Genomic DNA, 25,053 nt, shown 5'->3' with positions numbered 1-25,053 from the left:
ATTCCATTATACTTATACCATCATTCATTCAGCCATTCTCTAGACTGTATGATACTGTGTCTATTTTGATACATATGACCTCTCCATCTTTGATCTCCCTAAGGTGCATGGCTAACAATAGGATTTTGGGGTACAAATTATGAATAATGAATTTTTTTTTGCATGTTTCCAAATGGTTTTTCAAAAAATTTAAACCTATTCACCCTCCTAGACGGTAGCCCTGTATTAGTCTGTTTATTTTGCTAATTGCAGTAACACTTATTTTTTTTAAGGTAGTGGATAACATGCATAATAGTAACAATAAAAATTATTATCCTAAATAAATTATTATTCCTGACTTGTTACTTTAAAGTTTGTAAAGTGCCTTATATAGTGTTGATTTTAATTCTTATTAAAAATTTGTGATGTCAGAACTATTATTTCTATGAAAAATTTGAGCCTAAAAGTGGTTAAGTAATTTGCCAAAGGCCACACAGCCAGTAAATGTCCAAAGCAGGATTTCATAAGAGCTAAATTTAAGATTTGGAATAAATATTAAAGGTTCTCTATATGGGTAGAGGAAAATGAGGCCTAGAGAAATTTAGTGGTTTACATAACTAGCAACTATCTGAATTTCGGGTCTTCTGATCCAAGCCGTTTTCTATTCACTATACCACACACTTTTTAGCCAACAGAAAACTTAGTATTACTGATTAGTTCTTAAGACAGAGACTTTGTTCTCAATCTATCTTCCCTTTCCCTATCTATTAATGGATAATATTTTAAAGAAGGCGATTAAACTATTAGTGGATGTTCTCTCTGGTCTTGAAACTTTCAACTTTATTTTGAAATTCTCTCCAAAAAAAGTGCAGGGTTTAAGCTAGCTTCCTATAAAAAATCAGGTAAGACACTTGCTTTGGCTTAATTCTTCCACTTTCTGGTGTTTTGATTAATTTGATTTGTTGATTTAGACACACACTAACAACAACAAAAATTTTTCATCATGGTTGCATTTGTATTTAATAATGGTTTAGGTTACCAGAAGAATAGTTGTTAATGATTTTGTTTTATAAGTGATATTCAGTTTAGGAATATTATAGCTTCACATCACCAGAGTTGTATTTAGAGAAACATTATGATGATATATAGAGAAAAAGATATGGTCTTAAAGTAAGAAAGACCTGGGTTTAGTTGCTGCTCCTGAAAATTTCAAGTTATATATCCTGAACTGACTTACTCAACTTTTTAGTACTTTGGGCATCAAAACTTTAAGTTGATAAATTGCAGAATAGATACTTGGTGTTATTGTATATAATATAATCAATGTAATCTTCAATAGTTCTTTAACTTTCTAAAGTTTAGTTTCTCCTCTTTTCAGTAGACCTTCCTATCTTGTATCCTCCTGGAGAGATGACCTATTGTCTATCTTCCATAGTGGCTCCTAGGAGCTTTGCTGGAGACCTTACCAAGGAAAGGACCTGATCAGAGGGTACTTGGTGACACATCAAGATTTTAGCCTAGTCATCAGAAATAAGAACCACAGTAATCAAGGGTAGCCTCTTGGTCTTGTCATTTGTAATCTCGATCCTTTGGTTCAGACTTAAAATTCTTCTGTAGACCTATAGGATAAGAATTTGGGCGCGAAACTTATTTTGAATTACACTACTTTACTGAGGCTTTTTATGCTTTTCTTTGTGGGTTTGTAGAATTTTATAAGAAAACCATAATTTGCAAAGTTATGAGTAGTTTATTTCTTCTTGGTCTCTGTTTATGCCTTTGATTTCTCTCTCTTTTTGCTATTACTAGAATGTCTAAAATTAAGTGAAATAACTGGTGGGGGAGGAGGGAAGCAGGCTTATTTTCTTTTCTCATTGGAAAAGTATTTTGCTTTTAAACCCTTCTTTAAAAAAATAATTTTTAAAAAGGTCCTTCTTTGTCTAGATTATGTAAGATTTTTGTTTGCCAAAAAATTGGTAGTCAGAGGCTTTAAAAAATTGAGATGACTGTGGGTTTTTGGATGTTTTCTGTTTTAGATGTATCTAGTTATGTCTTATTGGAAAGTCACAATGAGGGATAGCTAGGTGCCTCAGTGGATAGAGAGCTAGATCTAAAGATAGGAGGTCTGGGGTTCAAATGTTGTCTCAGACATGTCTTAGCTGTCTGACCCTGGCCAAGTCACTTAACCCCCGGTTGCCTAGCCCTTACTGCTCTTTTGTCTTGGAACTGGTAATTAGTTTTGATTCTAAGATAGAAGGTTAAGGATTTTAGAAAGACAGAGAAAGAGTTTAGGTAACAGTTTTTTAAATGACATTGGTTCGCATTTTGTTTTTCCCTAAAGGACGTATATTTATATTTGTCAATTTCTCAAATTGTTGAAAACTCAAGTCTGTCTTCATTGCATTGCCATTTTAGTTTGCTTTATTTTAAACTAAGTCAAAAATATTCCTTAGGACTTTTCAGTATAACATGGAACAGTCACAATTCAGCACCTTTTCATTGTCATGCTTTCAGAAAATAGGAAAATAAAGTCAGTCCATCTATTCATCAGATTATAAAATTGACTATTTGGGGAAATTGAGGTATAAATATTCTTTGTCTGCTTTTCATTTTGAATAATGACCAGTGTACCAAAGTTTGAGTGGTTTTCTCTATATCATATCATAATAGAATAGAAAGGAGGAAAATCTATAAGAATATGATTTAACTTTCTTAAGAAACATTGAAAATGAGTAATAAAAGTACATGTCTCTTCTAGTTCATTTTGATAATATCAAAAATAAGAGACCACTGAATGTGAACTGTGCCATATCTTTATCTTTTGACACTCCCCCACAGCTGTAATATAGTCATGTTTGTATTAGATCATGAATATTTTCAGATGATAACTACCTGTCTCTGTCTCTCCTCCTCTCTCCTCTCTCCCTCTATTTCTCCCCTCCCCTTCTCTATTTGCCTATGGATTTTCCTATACACTTTTACTTGTTGGTATTTAATATCATGAAAATAAAATTGTTCTGATCCAAATTTTAATATTTTGTTTTATAAAGTAGAGTTTTAGGAATAATCATGAGTTATTTCCTATCTTACATTTGAAAGCATTTAATTGTCTTGTTTCTACTATATGTTCCTATTTTTCACAGAGAAAACTTTTTCTCTTGTAATGTTCTTTTATTAGTCACATAATAAATAGAATACAGTTTTGATTTTGTATTAACTTTTGCCAGTTTCTACCATTGCTAAATCTAGAGAAGAATGAGCTGGTGATATAGTTTGGGGAAAGCATTGAATGGAGAAAGTATACCTTTAAGTGATTCCTTAGTGCATAGTGAGAATATCAAGGAAGATGAGGTAATAAGCCTATACTAATTTTACTTGCATTTGTTCTTCTTATTTGTATGATATAGTTTCATTTTAAGAAGTAAAATTTAGAGTGTGGTGTTTTGTATTCATTGTACAAAAGGTTTAAATAGTGTTCTGTTCTGTATTTGTTCAGACCTTAATGTGTAAAATTTTTAAATCAGTTGTTCCATTTGCTTCGAGCCCAGAATTAAACTACTATATCTTGAAATTTTATAATGGTCTTTATCCTACATGTGAACTTCTAACATCCCATATTGTATTTATTTTGTGTTTATCGTATTCTTCTTCCCCACATTAGATTTTTGGCTCCTTGACAGTGAATGAATGTATCCTATTGCTCTCTAGGAAAATGCCTCATAAATAGTCAGTATAAATATTAATTGAATTTTACCAATACCTTTAACAAAATTTGGATTTTTTTCTTGTACTATATTTTATTAACTTCTTATAATATTATTTTTGTTCTTCGTTCTTAGGTTTATGGAATTTTATAAAATTTTCATTATGCACCAAACTAATATAACAGGTGCATAGAAATGACCAATATGAGTAAAAAGGGGCCTAGATTTGCATGGAACGAAAATACATATGCAATTGCAATAAAAGTGATGGTTGCAGATTGACGCAAAATTTAAAACTATTTACCTGCTTAAATTCTAAGTTGACAATTGCATTTAAGATTCTTGGAAAAAAGGAGGTAGAAGGGAGCATGAAAGAAAAACATTTAAACTTTTTAAAGATATCTTTATTAGGTATGAAAATTTTGATAACTTTTGCCCCCATTGAAGAAATAATGTATTTTAAAGAACAGTAAAATATTATCTGCTTAATGTTATATCTGTTAGGACAAGAATTCTAGATGACTGATTTTATTTTATTATTTTGCAGTTAAATAGTATTTCTGGATTGAAAACAGAAATATTAGTAGGTGAAATTTCAAAGCCCTTTATAACTTGAACCCTTTCCAATTCTACTGGCTCTCCCTTATGCTTGGGATTTTAATCTTTTTTGACTTCCTTCACATCTCAGCTAAAATCCTGCTTTCTGTAATGAACTTTTCCCAGTCCTCCTTAATGCCATTGGGCTAATGACCATTTGGAGTATTTGGGATCTTAGTATCTAAGGACAGAGTAAAGAATAGTGGATAAGGTTTCTTTAAGGCCAGACAGAATCTTGGGAAGGGTGCCTGTTGGAATTCTGGATAACCTGAGTCAATTGGGGTTTTCCAGTTGCCAATGGATCCGTGGAGGTTGTTTCCCATAGGAGAAGGCTGGTGTTTCTGTTCCCTGGAACACTGAAAAAACCCAGTGGCAGGTGAAGGAAGAGAACAGGTTAGAGTTTCTGGAATAAGTTTGTGCTCTTTGATTGTAAAGGAAATGATGAATAAAATTTCAGAAAAACTTGCAAGAGTGGAAACAAAGAAAAGATTCCAGGCCAATCACATTAAGAAGACTCTTCCCTGTAAGAACCAGTTCTAGTCATAGGGAGGATGAAAGTAAGAACTATGGAATATATTTTGACACTTGTCTTTTAAGCCACAGGCAAGATATCCCTAAAAGGCAGGGCTGTGGGCAAAAGTTTAAGAAGATTTATAGGATTTATACCCTGATCTAGCAAGTACAGGTACAGATTTCAGGAGATGGGTCAGAAGGACAAGATCAATGTCACTTCCTTTCTGAAGAAAGCAACTACAGTAATTGCTAAAGATGGGACTAAGAATTCCAATCTTTGAGGTTGAGTGGAGACTTGATTCTAACTTACTACAGGCTGATGTGAGCCCATAAATCAGTAAGCCAACAGCCAGAGAATTTATTAACTATTTCCTGCCTAGGTGAGCAACAACCCTACAGCTGTTCTATTAAATATTCCCTGTAGAGAAAAGGTGACAAAATGGAGGTAAAATATAAAAAAGGACAAAGTAGAGAAGGTATTCTTTTAATTTAACTTATTATTATATAATAAGCATGAAACAAAATAGCATAGTGGATAAACCTGACTTTGGAGCCAGGAGATCTGAGGTTAAGTCTTTTTAAAACTACATTTGAAAGTAGAGTTTGAATTCTAATATGCTGTATTCCGAATCAGCTTCTAGGCTGGTAAAATGGAAATAAAGCCTTTAGAATGTAAAGTAAGGGGGGGGGGGTGCAGCTGGGTAGCTCAGTGGATTGAGGTCCACATACAGAGGTGGGGAGGTCCTAGGTTCAAAACTGGCCTCAGACACTTCCTAGCTGTGTGAACCTAGGAAAGTCATTTAACCTCCATGCCTAGCCCTTAACCATCCTTCTAACTTGGAACTAATACGTAGAACTGATTCTAAGACAGAAGGTAAGGGTTTGAAGGGAAAAAAAGTAGTAAGAATCAGTAGAATATGTTAGTATTTGAAGGACATTGTTTTGGGGATAAAGTTTAGTATATGGACTTCGTACCTCCTTATGGTTGGTCAAAGAGTGTTTTTTTCCCCCTTTATGGTCAACACTCTTGAAAAATGACATACAAATAAGAGATTTGATGTTAAATGTGTCAAAAATTTGTTGCGCATATATTATCTTAAAATTAAATGTTTGTCACCTGGCATTTTGGTGGATCCTGATTGGTCCAAAGGTTTAAGGAATTAAATTAGATAGAATTTTAAAATGCATCTTTGGAGTATTTTTGTCCATGAGTAGAGTAAAGAAACTTCAACCAGATTATTTGAATTCACCTCCAGAAGCCTTACTTAGGTAGTGGTAGAAAATAAAGCTCAGAACAAAAGCATTAGGATTTGTGCTTAAAGGGAACAAGATGAAAACATTAAGAGCCATGGACAGGGAACAATATTTGAGTTCGATTTCCATCACCATTGTAGATAAGGAAATGGAGGCTCATAGAAGTTGTAATTTGTCTTTGAAATGAAATAGTTATAGGACTGATGAAGTAATTTAACTCCTGAGACTAGTTCATTCTCTTTCTCCAATGCTTCTTCTTTGCCATGTCCCACGAACTTCTTAATTTACCATTTTCTGTTTTGTTGCTATTAGCCTGTAAAAATTGTAATTTGTATGTGATAAAACAAAATTAACTAACCTAGATTAATTTTGCTATATGATCTAGGAACAAACTAATAATTTACGTTTCTACCACTGCTTCAGCCTACCTTTTGTTTTGGGGGGGGTAATTTGCTAGTTAATTATATTTCTTATTTAAGCTTCATTTTAAATTAATGTTTAATTTCTCATGAATTTTAAAAGCCGTCTGCTTTTCTATGTGTTAACTTTTGAGGAGATATTTATTTTTCACTCTTGATTAATGTTATTAAGAATTATCAGAAGCCTAACTTGTGTTTTTTTTAATCAAGTGTTTATTGAAATGTTGATATCTTCATTGAACTTCAGTTGCAGTATCTTGGAAATTAGATTTCTATGGGAGAATATGAGAAGTGTTGGTTTTCAGAACTTTCCAAATGATAGTGTAGAAAAATAAAATTTTTGTGTATAATGCTTTGTGGCATACATTTTTTGTTGAATGATATACTACCTTAATGTATGTAAATAGTATTCACCAATATTAAATTTTGGATCAAAGTCATGCTTAATGAAGACTTTCACAGAAGCTTATTTAGAAGTTTATTTCATAAGTTTTGGGCATATATTTGCTTTTGTAGTGAATAAAATTCTCTGGAGACTGTATTTTTATATTTCAAAATATTCATTTATTAATGACTACTTAAGATTTCTAACTAGCCAGCAGACTTTCTCCACAGTCCAAACAGATTCCAAAAACTCGAGCTGGACCCAAAAAAAAGGAGACCTGAGTGTGAGCAGCCAGGCAACTAGGCTAGGCCAGAAAGAGCAGAGACTTAAGTGTGAGCAGGTGAGCAATTAAGCAGATAGGACAAAGAGAGAGGTAGCATGGCCAGAAGGTTAGGGGCAAATGAGCAAGCAAGTATGTGGTAAGCTGGGCAAGCAAAAAAAAAAAAAGCCTGACTTCCTGTCATGTAAGCTAATATATATCCCCTCTGATGTCATCATGCAGTTCTTCCCCAGGACATCTCTGATTGGAGATGAGTCACAAAGGAAATGGACTTAAACCTCAATCACAGAAAGAAGTGGGTTGCCAAAGGCCCTCTTCCTCTCCATCATGTGGTAGTCATTGCAGTCCATTGCCTAGCTCACTGATTTTAATTTCAGTTCTTATTTATAGATAAACAAGGAGCATGACTTCACTCTGCTTATAGAAGATCTAGGTAAAAGAATGGTATATACATCCCAATTTTATAGCCTAAGGGAGAGACTGTTTGGACTTTAAAATCAAACTTTTTCAGGAAGGGATGTTTAAAGAGAAAATGATTTCTCAAAAAAAAATCCCAATTCAACATTACTTTTCCATATTTCAAAATTCAAATCATGACACTGATAGGAAAGTAAGCATAATATAATTTTGAATTTAAGAAGATCTTTGGCTATGCTTTTATAAGTGAAAGGTAGTGTGGTTTGTTGGAATGAGAACTATATACTTGGAGTCAGGATGAGATCTGAATCCCTCTTAACAAGACTGGTTCACTGTATGATTGGGTAAATTAACATAAATTCTGAGCCTGGATTTCTTAATTCATAAAATGGGCTTTTTAATACTTGTGTTACAAAGATATTATGAGGAAAGAGCCAGGCAAAGTTTTTATTAAATAATGTGAGTTTGTAAATGTTAGTGAAAAAGTATGAACAAGTATAGTTGAGTATTTTGTTGAAAGTTTCAGTAACCCTTTTAGCTTTTCCAATGAAGGGGGAGGAGGCTTGTTTTATTAAAGATTATGTTTTATTTCCCCCAAATAAGGTAAGATCCTTTATTATAAAATGTTGCATTTTCATATAGTAATCATTTCTTTAAAAGAATACAAGTTGTTCCTGACCTAAATGTCATGTATAAATACATCTTAAAAATTCCAGTTGTGTGACATTGTGGTGAGACCCTGGACTAAAACCTCCAGAGCTGCATTTTAATAGTCATGGAATCTTTTACATTAATCATAAATTTATATGTACAGATTTAAAATTTATACCTGGGGACTTTAATATCACACAACTCATGTGCAGATGTCATTGAACATGTAATTGTTTCTACATTTCACATTATGCTATAGTTTGAGATTGTACTATAAATCTTTTGTGACTATGATGGTTATTTCGATATGTTGCTAACACTGATTTATGCTAGTTCATGTTACTTTAATTTGAACATACTATTTCCAAAGCAGCTACTTAATGTAGCTGGTACTTAGACATGAATATCCCATAAGTTAAAATTTTTACATTTTCAATTACAAAGACTTTACAGAAAATAGAACATTTTTCAGAACAGGTTATAACAGCGAAGTTTAATTTTTTTCAACACTGAAGCATTTTATATTTTGGAATTTGAGGATTCTTTTTTTTAAAGAAACAGTATTGTGCCAAGAATATTGTGCTAGTGGAGTCCTGTTTAATGTTTGATGTCAGATGTGACCCTTTATTTTAACTTATGAATTGATACTCTGAAAATTAAGTTCACTTTATCTCCATGTGGTCTGATAAGTTTCTATTTGTGTCATGCATAAAGTACCAATACTATTTATCTAACTACTTGCTTACCAATCATCTAGTCAGTGTCCATTTTTAACCTTGTCCAGGTTTTAATCTAACATCAGCAGCTGCTTCTTGGACATTTTGATTGGATATCCTATAAGGATCTCAAACTATGTTTGTCCAAAACAGAATTTCATTATTTTTCCCCCAAATCTACTCCTTTTCTAGACTCTTCTATTATTATCAAGAGCAATACCATCTGTCTATTCACTATGGTTCACACCTCAGTCATCCTCAGCTTTTTACTGTCCCTCATATCCAGTCATTTGTGTAGTCCTTGCTTACTCTACCTTTTTAGTGTCTCTTATATCTATCCTTTTCTCTTCACTCAGACTGTACTTTAAATCAGGCTTTTATTATCTCTTAGTTGCATATTGAAATAATCTCATTTAATAGGTCGTCTTGCCTCAAGTCTGTCTCTTCTCCAGTCTACCCTACATGTGTATCTAGGTTAATATTCCCAAAGTTTAGATCTGACCATGGTATTCCCTTGCTTTAGTAAACTCCCAGTGACTTTTAAGTACATATACAAACTCTTCTGTTTTAGATATAAAGCCCTTTACAGCCTGCCTCCACCTTACCATATAAGGCCAATTATTACTGTGATTCAGCCATGTTGCCCTTGGCCATTATGGTGTTCTTCCTACAAGACATTCCATTCTTTGTTTCTATGCTTTTGGGCCGTTTCCCTCCCTCTTCATCTTTGCATCCTAGATTTTCCCTGTTTTCTTCCAAGCATCACTTCCTATGTGAGACCTTTACTAGCTCCCTGAATGATCGTGTGTGGATATTTATGTCTGTATATATTGTCTTCCCTGAAAGAATGTAAGCTCCTTGAATACAGGAATTCTTCATTTTTGACTTCATATCCATGGTACTTATTAAATGCTTGATTGTTAAAAAAAAAAAGTCTTGGTAGTAACCCTTAGGCCCAGAGGGGTGAAGCTACCTAAAAGATTCAGGAAAACTAAACAAAGTACTGACCTTGCAATTTAGTAGCATTTATTCTAAGTATTGTAATTCTCAGAGGAATTAAGCTTTCTCAAAAGTATTAAACTAACATTTTTACTCTTTTTAGGCTGCAATTCATGGATCTCGTTTCAAAGGGCAAGATCTTAAACTGGCCTGGAATAAGCCTGTAATAAACATGTCAGCTGTTGAAGCAGAAGAAGTTGAACCTGATGAGGAGGAAGTAGGTCATTTTTGTCATTGTGTGGGTGGGAGGGGTCTAGGGAGTGTGTAGACTGTCAGCTTTAGAACTTAATCCTGAGCCATGTGATGGACCTAAGCAGTAATAGTAATGATACATGAAAATAACCAGCTAAAAATCATGTGTCTAGTCTATTTTCCAGGGGGCAAATAACCATTAGATGAATACACTTGGTTCTTGTGGTGGTAAATGCTTGATGATTTATGAAGTGCTTCCTGACTACTACCCTATTCTGACTACTACCCTATTATTAGAGAAAATAAATACTATTATGCCCATTTAGAAGATGAGAAAACTAAGACCCAGAGAGGTGATATCACTTGCTCAGGCACACATAGCTTGTAAGCCCCAGAGCAGGATTCAATTCCCCATCTCTTGACAGGAAGATCAGGATTTCTTTCACTTCTCTTTGCTGTTCCTAGCCAGGGTATTCTATAACTAATTCCTGTGACATCTCAGATTTCCCTTTATTTGTCCTTACCTTTCATAAAGTTAACATTGTTTTGAAGCCAAAAAGCCCAAGGTAGGACAGTTCTGCTTAGTCTGCTGCTTTATATCAGTTTAAGATGGTTCTCTTTTTCAGCATGTTTTGTGAGGAAAAAATAAGCATGGGAAGGGAAGCCTGTTGGGGAAACTTAATAGTTTCTCATTTTTGTCCAATTCAGATCTTTGTTTAGTATAGTTTTGATATCTTTTTTTTTTTTTGGGCATGTGAATGACCAGATGATCAGACAAGTCCTTATTCAAATCAAACTACAGAAATGCTTTTTGAAACCAAATATGAGATTTGGCATTATTTTATAATAGTATTAACAATTACACATTTATATAGCACTTTAAGGTTTTCTAAGTACTCCCTTCACAACAATTGTATGAGGTAAGGAGGCAAGGATTATTACTCCTATTTTACCATATAAAGGAACGAAGTGTTGGATGGTCAGTGACTTGCCTAATGCTGTAGGGCTAGTAATAAGTAATCAGGATTACTGGGCCAGGATTCCTGTCTAGATCTTGGATTATAAGTCCCAGTGCATTTCCCATGATATCAAAGTATCTGTACCTCTTTCCTGCCATAAGAATTGAACTTTAGATATAGAATAACCTCTACAATCTTAATTGCTTTTTGGGTTGTGAATAATAAAGGGATTAATTGAAAAAGACTGAGAAGTTTCTCTCCACTAATGGAGAAATGAGGGCACAGGAAGTATATGTAATGGATGTAAATGCATTAGCAGTAATTGTGTACAAGTACTAGAGGTGATTACTTGTATGATTAGAAACTAGAGCATAATGGGCAAACTTAAGATGGCAAGAACAGAGAGGAGAAGGGTATTAAAGGTAGGGTATTAGCATGATGCAGATTTGATTTTATATTTATTGCTCTTTATCTACATAGCAATATACCAGGTTATGGGTTCTCGTTTTTCCATTGTTTTTAGTTTGATGGGCCAAGGTTGTTGCTTGAAATTTCTGTCAGATGAGATACATTTTGTATTCAACTCTTTGAGAAGTATCTATATATAAAAGTTTCCCACTCTTTGTTTTGGTAAGTTCCTAAATACATTTTAACCTAAAGTTTCAGGAAGAGTCTTTGGTGGATGACTCATTGCTTCAAGATGATGATGAAGAGGAAGAGGACAATGAATCTCGTTCATGGAGAAGATGATTTGACTCATCATTGATCTGCAAATGCTAGGACTCTACCTGTGTTTCATTAGTATTACCTAATGTACTTTTACATATTTGTAAAAACAATTTTTGGTAAAATGTGATGAAGATGGATTTCAAAAAAATAGACTAAAGAGAAGAAACTACCTTCTGATCCTGTATTTTGAAAGATTTCTGTTTGAGTTTTATTTCAGTAAACAATTGCTAAAGACATCACACTAGAAACATATGCAATGTTTTTATTACATACTTCTACTGAGCGTTACAGAATTCTTTGGGTTCTTTGTAATTTAATGAATAGGTCTGAAAAATATATGACCAATACTTGTTATAACTTAGAAGATTTTTGTTTTATTCCAAAGTATCAAATGGATTTGCATTAAAATCTTAAATGAATGTTTCCAAAAATGAATAGATAACATAGTACTAAAGTCTCCAAGTTATGTATTCATAATATTGCATAGTATTATGCTTAGGCTTTACTATGTACTAGCCTTTTGTTTAACTTGTGTATGTATTTTACAAATGGGTTTTAATGATAACGGTGTATGACTGCTTTGCATATAAATCCTTATGACTTTGAGATGTTTGAAAAAATAAAGTGGAATGGTCTCTTTAAAAAAAAAAGAAAAAGAAAAAAGCAATAACCAAAAAAAGCTAAGGCAATGTTCCCTAATTTAAAAAAAAAAGAAAGAAAGAAAGAAAAGAAAAGAAAAAAACTAAAATAAAAAAGACCATTCCAAATGGTGAACCACCCCTTCCCCCAGTATTCACAAAAGGAGCTATAATCACTAATTTATTCATAACAATAGTTTAATGGTACCTTTACAATAATGTATAATCTGATGCCTAAAATATATAGCACTTCGGTTTGGTTTGATCCTTTAAATTTTCAACAGATGTCAAAATTAAAAAACAAAAACAGGCTGATTAGTTTGGAACCACACTTCAAGTAGACCTAATATTTGATGAATAAGAAAACCATCAGATTACTATTTGGATATATGAAAGAAAACTTGACCATGTGAAGATAAATGAATAAAGAAATGTACTATAAATTAGTACTTAGGAAAACATTGTTTGGTAAGTACACCAGCCTCAAAATTTTTATAGTGTACATTTGTTGTACCTTTATAAATATCTTTGGCTTTCATAAAATCTTTACTTCAGAACATTCTTTGTGGAGACATAGTCCAATTATCAAAATTTATATAGTAAACACAGGTTATAGAAACATGTCATTTGGAAACTGAAAGGAGAAAAATCTAATTATATTTATTTCCTTTTAGTGATTTAAGTATTTCCTCTTCCTCTTAAACTGAGATTCTTTCAAGCTCAGAATGTTTTTTGGTTCTTGCCATTTTAGAAGGTTAGTTCTCAAAAACCTTATTCATTAAAAAAGATTATAAGAAAGGGAAGAGATGTCCTGAGGTCCAGAGATACCTACTAAGAATTTTCATTCTATAGATTTTGCTTCCATTGAATTATAATACAATGGAAGGTCACCCTAGGTTCTCAAAACCTCTCTTGCATTCTATGACCAGCATAGCTAAACTCAGAGAGGTTCATAATCCAGAAGGTTGGCTACCAAGCCCCAAATATTTTTTCAGCTACAACCAGCTCATGTTAATCTTATAATAAATTATAGAGGTATTGTGATTGGCATTGGTGAAAGCAATAACCAGACTATTTAAAATCTCCACTTTTTAATGTATAATTCCTTAGGAAACTTAAGCAGTTTTAGAATTATATGCTAGTTCCTTTTTTTTCCCTCTGCCACCTTTTCCTGACTTACTCTTCTCTTTTCCTACCATCCATCCCATTTGTACACTGTAATAGAAGTGAGTGTATGTATGTATGTGTGTATATATACACATACAAATATATTATATAATTCGGTTAATGGTACTATATATTTGAACATTTTGACTTCAAATTTGGCATGCTAACTTTAGATTTAGATGTTTAATATTTCTCCCCAAACTTTCATATATATATATATATTTACTATATTTAGATCTGTGGTATACTTATACATGAAATTGTTATTTGGTCTGTGCTTGTGCTATTCTGGTTCATTAGGTAAGTGTGTTCTTTTTTCTTTCTTTTTCTTTCTTTTTTTTTTTAATTTTAGTAGTCATGAAAGATGCCAAATTGACAGAGGCACAAGTTCCTTCTCTTTGCACCAAACAGGTACTACAGCAAAAATCTTTTAGCTTTAAAAGCCAGTTAATTATCCCTAATAATTTTTGGCTTTATTAATTTTAGAATTTTTAGATAGTGATTTTTGTATTTATTTTATATAACTCACTCAGTTTATATAAACTACTGTGAAAATACTAGTTTTTCTGGTCTAAAATCATGTAATAACTTAAAAATTTATGAATGCTTTGTATACTTTTGCTTTGAGCTCAGTGACCAGTAAGGTTTGAAGGTCTTGTAAGAAATCAGAATATGTTTTAAGTTATTTAACTTATTTAAGCTTCAGTTTCCTTGACTCTTCTTTGGGCATAATAACTTAGTTAGGAGTCATGGGGTTGTTGGCCAAAGTCATATGAGATATGAATAAATGTATTTTAAATTGTAAATAGTGATTTAAATGAGATCTGCTATAAAGATTTTTATTTGAATGTGTGTTGTACATGTCAGTTCTTACCCTCAAAAACCATATCCTAAAATTTCATAGTTGTACTCATTTAAGTGCATAAAGGTTCTGGATTTTCCTTTAAAGTAGCTGTAATGTGGGGGTAGCTAGGTGGTTCAGTGGATTGAGATCCAGACCTATAGATAGGAAGTCCTGGGTTCAAATATGACTATAGACACTTCCTACCTTTGGAACCTTAGGCAAGTCCCTTAGCCCCCATTGCCTAGCCCTTACCCCATCTTCTGCCTTAAAACCAATATTTATTATTGATTTAAAAGGTTTTTAAAACTAAAAGTAGTTGCAATGTGTTAGGAATATTTTTAGGTACTTCTGAATCTTTCAAATCATACCAGTATTAGAACTGTTGTGATAATTTTTTTATATTTATAGAAATAGTGATTTAAAATACTGATTTTCTGGTGTCTCCCCTGAATTTTAGTGAGAACTACATTGAAACAGCCCTAGAAATTGTCATGAGGTAATATCATTATGTGTTTTACGACCATTAATAATAAGAAAAGTTTTTTTAAGATGAATTATCTTGAAATCTTTTTTTGGGGGGGGGAGTCCATATTGACTTCAGAAGAAATAGTTTATATTTGTTCATAAAACTTAACATATTTCTTGACATACTTTTACAAAGAATTTTCACATTTATATATCGATTTAAGGTTTATACTTCAACTGTATAATAGGTAGTATTTGAGTATCATTATTTGAGATGTCTGTAAAAATTTAGTACACCTACGGAATCCAGAGCAGGCTATATCGACCCACTATTATTCCTCACATTATAGTTCCACTTTGTTACAACATAGACATGCAGTGTTATCAATGTGTTTTACAAGTACAATGAACATTCTTCAGGCTATGTAGCGCGACCCCCCTCCCCCCAGGTATTTTCCTGTATCATATATAATGATACAATAATTGATGCTACAGAGTTTCCACCAAATTCTTTGTATTATGCTGTAGTATATGCCCTGCTATATGTGGTTGGACCAATGTGGGTGTACCCTCCACAGATACAGATGGTAGCTCAACTACGCCCAGCTGCCCTATGAAACTCTTATTGATGTTCTTTCATGAATTCTCCATACATAATGTAATGTGCTAGTCTTATGCACGTTCCCTGATGTAGTGAGGTAATCTGTAGAGCACTGCTGAATGATGCCTTAATCTGGCACATGACTACTTGACCATCTCTTTTGCTTGTACATTTCCTTGATGACATCCTTTACTCAAGTTCATTGAAAGTTTTTCTTCCCTGTGTTTAGCAGCATGCTTACACTGCACATACTTCCCCATTGCCCTTAGTGTAATTATAAGATCCTCACTTGTATAGTGCCATTATAGTTTAAGTATGCTTTATATACATTAATTTAATCCTATTATCCCACTCCCTGTGAGGTAGGTAGCTGGAGTGTTATGAGCATTTTAAAGATGATAAAAATGAAACTGATAGGGTGATTTGCCAGTGATCATAGGGTTTATAGGGATTGAAGCCAGCTTTGGATCCCAGGACTTTCAAGTCCTGATACAAAAGCCAGTGTTTCCTACTGTAACAGTAAGGTTTGCTTCTTTGAGTTTGTGAATATTAGAGATGAGGATAGAAATGTAAAAGAAATTATATTTTGAGGTTATTGCAAAGAATCTGACCATTTTACTGGAAAATATATTCAGAAGGTTAACTTGGATTACCACATGTTAATTAATTAGTTAACATTTTTTAATACTTTTCCATTTTGACAATTGTTTCCTTAAAACAATAATAGCAATAACTCACTTTTAAAAAGTAATAATAATAATAGTTCCCTTGTGGTTTATGTTTGCAAATTGCTACTTTCCCAGCAACTTTGAGGTATGCTCTAATAGTATTTTCCCTTTACACATAAGCAAACAGGTATTTGATTTAAATGACAACCACAGTCACTGATTTAACCTGAAAGCTGGTCCTTGAACTTTAGGCTGCCTGTTTTTAAGGTCTTTGCTTTTACTATTGCCGTGTTGTTACCTCTTGTTTAAGTATTTGTTACCTTCCACATCTAGAAAATAGTTTAGTTAATTATATATCTAATATAATATCTGAGAGTGAAAGATTGCTATTAATATTATTAGGAAAACATTCCCAGTTCCTAGGTGATCATCATATTAAGAGCTGTATGATATCTTGTTAAAATGAAATTTTCCTATTATAAAAAATTCAGATAAGGTATTCTTTTCAGTTTTTTAATAGTAGTAATGACTTATATATTATCATAATGTTCCTTAGCATATTAGAAGAATCTTATCCCTCCTCTTATCACCAAAAGCTTATCTGAAATGTTGAATAAAGAAGAGTTGATTTTTAAAAAATTGAATTTTGACTAACTACTAGTTAATTCATTGTTCCTTCTCCTGCTTAAGATTTAGTAATCTTACATTGACAATAAGACAGTTGTTTACACTTGATTTACATGAATTCAACCATCTAAGACCTTCCCTCAGCTCCTACCTGTTCTTCATGTCTCACCCCTCATAATGCTACAGAAGCTTATTGAACCAACCATTATCCCCATAATCATGAATTTACTTATATATAATATTTTGGGAATATGAACAAAGACCTTCAGAAAATCTCATTTTCTACAGAATATTGACATAACAGACATCTACTTGAAAGTACCATAATAGAAATTATTATTCAACATGACTAAGTTCCCTAATTTATAAAAAATCCTTATAAAACAAATGTAAATTTTAGTTACTATTTTGATAAATAACCTGCAATTCATTGATTTTCTTTCTATGCTTACTTTTGATTTGCCCCTCAACTCTATTGTATCTTTTTTCTTTTAGATAATTATTTCCCATTCTAATTCATTTTTCTTTCTCAATACATTTATATTTTCCTAAATCTTGCTAATTATATATACACACAATGTTTTTTGTTTTTTTGTTTTTCTGACTCTCCTACTTTACCTTTCCAAGACAGGTTTTCATTTTATATAATATGTTTATGAAATAATGAGGGTGATTTTGTTGAGCAGCTTATCATGAAAACCAGTCTCACTTTTATTATTAATTATGTTAATAATATATATTATTAGTAATAATGCATGCAAAGATTTTGAAATCAACTTTGAGAACTTTCCTCTAATTTGAATGGAGATGGAGAAAACTTATCAGTCTTCAAAAAGAATTCAGGTTATAAGAATGGACTGGATTTTGAAACTGAATAAGGATTAATGCAGGATCTCACACTTAGGCATGGAATGGGAAGAGATGGCTAGAAAGTAATCCAAGTCAAAGAAGCTTGGGGGCTTTAGTTGACTTCATGTGCAATTTGCATGGGTTTAATGTAACTGGTCTTAAGCTATATTGGAAGTAGGATCTGGAATGAGTGAGGTAAACTGTTACTGTACTTCAGCATTGGTGATCCTACATTTAGATTACTGTATAGTTCTGACCACTTCATTTTAAAGAGGGTTTTTGATGAACAAGAATGTTTACAGAGGAGGGTGACCAAGATCAAAAGGAGATTTCTGTCCCAAATCAGGGCTTTGTAAACCTTAAAGTGCTAAATAAATGAGTTATTAGTACTATTATCAAGGGGGTTACTTCATTAAGCTTGAGGGTATGATATTTATCTGGAGAAAAGAAATTAGATATATTTAGATTATAGTCTTCAAATATTTGAAGAAGTTATGTGGTATAGGGTCTAACATGTAATCAATTCCTCCAGTGGACAAAACCTAGACCAATTGGTAGAAGTTAGGGGAAAGGCAGACTGGCTTATATGAAAAACTGAATTTGAGCTCTCTAAGAATGGGGTGAAGTATCTCATAAAGCTGTTCAAGCAGAGCTTGAATGTTTAATTGTCAAAGATGTAGTTGTGATTTATTTGTACAATAGGTAGGAAATTTGTATTAAATGTATTTTTAAGGATTTTTTGCATTTTGTTTTGCTTGCTACGCATTTTGTTGGTTAGAATGTTAATTTTATTATATTTTTTAAGTTAGGTCTAACTAATCTTCTGTGTTTTTTACCTATTATATCTGCTAAATATTTTTAAAATTTGAATTTTAGTATATTTCCGTACTGCTTTTTTGTCTTTCAATTTGTCTTCTGCAGTATGATGCACTGTTTTAAAACCACTTTTGCCCCGTTTAGTTCTCTTTATCCTAACTTTTGTTTAGTTTGCATTACAGTTTTGGTTGGGCTTTTGCAGTTATTTTTACATAAATTTATATATAAAGAGTTTTTAACTATTCTCTGTTTCTGGTTTAAATAATTGTTTTCTCTTTCTCCAGCAGAGTTCTATGAACATTGGCCGAACTTTAGCTTAGAGGCTACATTGGCAAGATTTGTTCCTGTCTGGAAGAAGACCATTATAATATGATGTGATATCCATTGTATGCTTGTCTCCTGTTAACTTGAATTAATGTTTGCTTTTGACAAGTTGGCATCTGTTCATTGGTAGTATGAAAGGTCACAACTATTTTTTAACCATCCCATGTCTGAATGAGTTTTGTCATTGGTTAACATCTTTGATTAAACAACTTCAACGTTCTGGGTACTTATGTTCTCCCTTTTAAAACCCGTTTGCTTTTACTGCAAACACATAAGGGAAAAACTATTAACTTTGTTTCCTAATCAGATATGTTAAACGTCAGTCAAGTTGGAAGGAGCTTTTTTTAATGAAGTCTGACTGCACAGTCATTCTTTTTTTTTTCTGAGCAATTAGGAATATGAAAATAAAAAAAACTTAAAGTGATAGTAGGTATGGGGTTGGTTTGGATTTTTTGAGTTTTCTCAATAGGATCTGTTTCTGCAGTTAGGATAATGACTATAGGTTATTAAGATTTAAGAACTTGACAGAATTTCCCAAAAATGCCAAAATGGCTTACCTGGAGAATGTTTCTGAGTTATTAATCTTTCAGAATAGAGAGTAACTTCACTGTCATTTCCAGGGACATATAACCTAGAAACTCATAAATATTTTGAAGGGTCAGATTAACATCCACATATTTTGAGGGGTTTTTCATTAAAGACTGAATCCTAACAGACACTGAAGTCAACTTATTGTTTTTAAAAGATTATATGCCATTTCTGTTTCTAGAAGTGTATATTTTGCATAGTTTCAGTATTGAGTTTTTTGCTAGATTAAAATAACACAGTATTCTTATATAAAATTTCATTTAAAACCCCAGAATGTTTTAAAAGTAGAATATTTAAAATAGTGTTCCCTGGATAAGTATTTCTCTATAAGCTTGTTTAAGGTTGAAACTGCACATATCAGGATGTCAGAGAGAAGAACTCTAAATGACTTTCCAATTCCTTTTACCATGCTGTTACCTAATTCACTTGCTACACAAAGACTGCTAGGAAAACTCTCAGGTTTTTTTTGTCTTATTATTGCCTAACTAATAAAAAAAGATGCATAAATGTAAAAAATAAGAATTTTGAAAATATTTGTCATATTATGGGCAGGTCTTATTTTGAAAATATTTGTCATATTATGGGCAAGTTATTAATACTGATTTGCAATAGTGGAAAATGTGATATACTTAGGTTAAGAGACTAAATAAAGTGCCTATTTTAGATGGCCATCAAGTGAATTTTAATTATAGCCATTGACTTAGCCTACATTTGTGAATCAGCAGATAGTCCATAACTCAAAGTACTAATGCAGTTTAGGCAAGATAGCTGGTGATTTAGGGGTTTTATTCTAAATAAAAATTTGGACACAACAAGGAACCAGATATTTCTGATTGTTTGCTTGCCGTTCCGTTTTGACTTTTGAGCTGGGCATTTTCTGTATGATCAGTGTTTTTTGTTACTAGTTTTAGCTGTATCTAATTATTGAAAAGTAACAATATTATCAAAGGACGAGGGTTTGCTTTAATCAATATATTTCAACAGGATTCTCATAAAACTGTAGATAACTGCACAAAATCATTTTTATTTAGTCGATTGAAGTAATTTATCTCCACATGACTGAGTCATAAGTTTTTTTGTCTTAAAATTTTTAATGCATTATTTTACACTTTTAGTTTCTATAGCCATGTTGCATGTATTTCTGTTTACATTTTTATGTAGTGGGTTTCAAAACATTTTGGACTCACAAAATAAAAATATATACAGTTTTTACAAACTGCAGGTATCTTGATCTGAATTAATAACTTCTATCTTGTTTGAAAAATAATTATTAGTTCATATCTGAGATTTCCACAGAAACATCAGAACAAATTTTGTTGGTGCTACATACCACCTTCCAATATTTTCTTTTGATTCAAATTCCATCACTCATTGACTTCAGCATGCTCTTAGAAGAAATATCCTATAAAAACAACATTTTATGTAGCTACTCAGTTTGTAAGTTTGTGTAGTGTTCAGCTTTCTGAACACCCAATAAAGGTACAAAAGGTAATAATGCAAAAAATGACAGGAAATTTCTTAAGTTTGTTATTAGTGTTAAATTTTCCAAGAGGTAAGAGGTGTTAAATCTGATCTGATTCCAAATAGAAAAATAGCTCTTTGGCTGAACCTCCTACCAGCAAATTAGTAATAATGTTTATTTTTTCCCTTAAACTATTATGTAACATTACATTCTATGCATTTATTAGTTCATACAATGGTAGTTCCTGAGTAGATATTTTTTTAAAACTGTGATGAACCAGAGGGGTATAAGAAATTCATTTGTATGTTATGTTTTTTAAAGAATTCTCAATCCAAACCTTTGCAAAGAATGTTTTCACAAATAATTTTTTAGCGATCAGTAAAACATGAATGTTAAACTTAATGATATTTACAATCCTAAACTGTGTGGTATGTTAAAATATTTTACACAGACATTTTTTCCTGATTTTTTAAAATTAAAAGTCTCAACTCAGATTCTGTGGATTGATGAATTCTGTATTCACGAATGTCTTATTTCAAGAAGGTACTCTAGCATGGGAAAATATTCCCTGCTTTTGAGAGGAGCAAAAGTAATTGGTTAAGCTGTACCAGCTTTTTTTTCTTTTTTTTTTTCTTTCTCTTTTTTTTGGTTGGGGGCTGGGGGAAGGGAGGAAGGGTTGTGTTAAAAAATGATAACTTGAACTAGAATATTAATCTTATTTGCTTAAAAGATAGTATTACATGTTTGTTCAGTTATGTCACTGTTTTTTGTTATTTATAGCTGAATTTGTTTTGCTTGTTAAATATTCATGTTTGTTATTTTTATATTTTGAGAACTTTTAAAATAAAATTTTTCTGAAAACAATTCTTTAGTGAAGTCTTCCCTCTGCTGTCATATGGTGTCTATTTTTTAGCAACATCAAATGACTAGGAAAAAAGGAAAGATTAAAAAAAAAAGGTCCTGATGTGGTACAGACAACTCTACATCTCTCTGGACCTTTGTATATTATTTTTCTTATTTGAGTTACTTTTATCTGTCAATGTGAGAAATGAGCCACCATTTCTTCTAGCCCTTTCTCTTTTTCCAGTGATGTATATTCATGCGCCCTACTTTATTTTTTAATGACTGAAAACATCATATAATTCCCTCTTAAGTAGTATTTTCCAAATATACATAGACATCATCTACTTTTTTTTTCAGACTTCTCCCCATTACAAAATTCATCTTCCTTACTTTTTTCCTTTTGTGAAACAAAAACCAAACCTTCCCTTAAGGCTGATAAAATGCAAGTATTACTGGTGGCATAGATGCATTTTGGGAAAGGGTGAAAGTGACACTGAAATCATAATTACATCACAATTCTAAAGCTTTTTGTATGTAACCAGACTTATTACCATGAGAGGATTCTATCATTTCAGTTTCTTTTGATAAAACTTTTCCCCTAAGTACTACTAAATGACATTCATTTTTCATCAAATTACCAATGTCACAGTAGTACTTTCTAGACTTCCATTGGTAATGCATAGTGTTTTGACTATATTTTGTATCATAGATCTAGAGGTGGGAGTGGGTTAAATCAAACTATAAATGTTTTAGTTATGTCTTTCCCTCTTTTTCACAGATTAGAAGTGTCGCTACTCACAGTCTGGTTTGCACTACTACTTTGCTTTTTACTTGAGTTAGTTTGTCCTTTTCTCAGGCAACAAGGTAGCCAGTCTCCTGATAGTGGCTTACTTACCATATTCATACTGATTTTAGGGCATTCCCCAAATTTAAATAGCCCTCTTGCAGTTCAGGACTAATAAACTCAAGAGATCAAGAGACCCACCAACCTTAAACACTATTTAAGTAGCTGGCATTATAGACATGTGCCACCACACTTGCAACTAAGTTTTAAAAATGAGTAAATGGAAACAGTTTTAGTGACTTCCCTAAGTTTGCCAAGTATTTAAAGAGTGCCAGGGCTAGGCTTTGAACCCACATTTCTGCACTTGTCTATCTTTTGACTTGAGGTGACTAACCTGGGAACATCATTGCTAGTATTTAAAACTTTATGAAATGGAATTTTTAAATGAACAACTAAAAACTTTAGGAGCAATCAACTTTAGTTTTAAAAAGTTAAAATCATTTGGTTTTATATTGCTTTTTTTTCCAAGTTAATTGTTCTAGGGATATTTTGCTTGATAAGCTCATTTACATATGGTATTTTAAATATTAAAAAAATTTTAATACAGAAGTTCTTAATTTTTATATTTTTGGCCAACCCTTTGGCAGCTTGTTGAGACCTATATATACAGAATATTTCTACATACATAAAACAGGATCACAAATCAGTTGAGGTAGTGTGATATTGAAATCACTTTAAAGAGACTGATATATATTAATTTAAGGTCGCCAAGGAATTCACTTATGTAATTCCTAAATGAAACACTCAAGTCAGCTGCCAAAATTCTTTTTGGGTGTTTTAATTACAAACAGGAGGAAGAAAGTATGAGGGGGTGGAGGAGAGGGAGGGAGAGAGAGAGATAAGGGAGAGGAGGAAAGAAGTTTAAATACCACCAACTCTGGCTCAGGCTGAGCCAAAGCGGGCTTGAAGGCCCTGAATAGCCAAGGCTATCAGGGATAGTCTGAAGGGATCAGTCCTTATCACTCACACGACCAATCTGAAGGAAAGCAGTCTTCCAGGCTCTTCCAACTCCAAGCACCAGCCTCCAACTCACTCTAGCCCTCTTCACAGGAAGTCCCGAGAACTCCAGAGGCTGTTCTCTACCTCATGTCCTGCATCTCACATGTGCCAATGGTGGCTCTAGCTTGACTTATTTTGCACATGTCTGTTGAAGGCCATATTCTCAAATAATTAAATCTTGCATTTGCTGCAGCCCTTCCTAATCTTGTTATCCTGAGTAGGGTGGAGATAGTAGTTTCCAAGACCTGATTCTGTTATTCCAAGTATCTCTATTGTTATTGATCAGGAAATAGCTAAATCCGATCTTCTAAAGAATGGTCTGAATAGGGTGGAGTAGTTTTGAAATTCACAGTAGTTAAAAAATTTTAAGAAATATCTCAGACCCTCCCTTTCAGAATCTTCTTTTTTTTTTTAATTTAAACATTATTTTATTTGGTCGTTTTCATACATTATTCACTGGAAACAAAGATCGTTTTCTTTTCCTCCCTTCCCCCCCCCCCCCCCCCCCCCGCCTTTCCCTCTCCCATAGCCGAGGCATGATTCCACTGGTTATCACATGTGTTCTTGACTCGAACCCATTTCCCTGTTGTTGGAATTTGCATTATAGTGTTCATTTAGAGTCTCTCCTCAGTCTTATCTCCTCCAACCCTGTAGTCAAGCAGTTGCTTTTCATCCGTGTTTTTACTCCCACAGTTTATCCTCTGCTTGTGGGTAGTATTTTTTTTTAGATCCCTGCGGATTGTTCAGGGACATTGCATTGACACTAATTGAGAAGTCCTTTACCTTCGATTGTACCACAATGTATCAGTCTCTGTGTATAATGTTTTCCTGGTTCTGCTCCTTTCGCTCTGCATCACTTCCTGGAGGTTGTTCCAGTCTCCATGGAATTCCTCCACTTTATTATTCCTTTTAGCACAATAGTATTCCATCACCAACATATACCACAATTTGTTCAGCAATTCTCCAATTGAAGGGCATCCCCTCATTTTCCAATTTTTGGCCACCACAAAGAGCGCAGCTATGAATATTCTTGTACAAGTCTTTTTGTCCATTATCTCTTTGGGGTACAAGCCCAGCAGTGCTATGGCTGGATCAAAGGGCAGACAGTCTTTTTCTGCTTTTTTTTTTGGAGCTAGAATTTTACCTCTGGAATATCTGCCACCTATACAGATCACAGTTCTTCCACGTCTTTGTGGATGATAAACTATGACTTTTTCAGTGGGTAAATCAGGGGAAAATTCTATTAATCATATGCTAAACCCTAATGAATAACTTTTTCTTAGCTAGGCTGGTCCTTTGACTACAGTTATGGTACAGGATGTGCAAGATATACTAGAGGTCACATTCAAGGATTCGTGACCAACTTCATCGCAGGAAGATTTTAGTGTTTTGGGTGCTCTATTAAATAATTGACTTTTTTTCTTGGAAAAAAAAAAGATATTACTTGCATATAAGTCTGTGATATTTAGACATGACTACAATCTCTTTCCATGTCTTCTCTCTTCCTCTCTCTTCCTTTCTAATAGT

The 25,053-nt window shown here is 32.9% G+C and overlaps 1 protein-coding gene across 19 annotated transcripts in view; it reads left to right on the top strand.

The window, feature by feature from the left end:
• Positions 1–21,704, top strand: part of RBM26 (RNA binding motif protein 26) — a 113,988-nt gene extending 92,284 nt beyond the window's left edge. For 10 of the 19 annotated variants that reach the window (XM_007501489.3, XM_056807215.1, XM_007501491.3 and 7 more), the window contains 2 exons: positions 10,015–10,128; positions 11,723–14,444. In XM_007501489.3, coding sequence (XP_007501551.1) covers positions 10,015–10,128; positions 11,723–11,812 — 204 coding nt within the window. In that variant the 3' untranslated portion in view covers positions 11,813–14,444. Of the gene's footprint in view, positions 1–10,014; positions 10,129–11,722; positions 14,445–14,897; positions 14,937–18,750 lie in introns of those variants that run through there. The other 9 variants (XM_056807218.1, XM_056807216.1, XM_007501492.3 and 6 more) reach the window with 7 other exon arrangements.
• Positions 21,705–25,053: the final 3,349 nt, after the last annotated feature.

Source organism: Monodelphis domestica, chromosome 8 (genome assembly GCF_027887165.1).
Source record: "Monodelphis domestica isolate mMonDom1 chromosome 8, mMonDom1.pri, whole genome shotgun sequence".
NCBI lineage: Eukaryota > Metazoa > Chordata > Mammalia > Didelphimorphia > Didelphidae > Monodelphis > Monodelphis domestica.
This window is presented reverse-complemented; position numbering and strand designations above follow the sequence as displayed.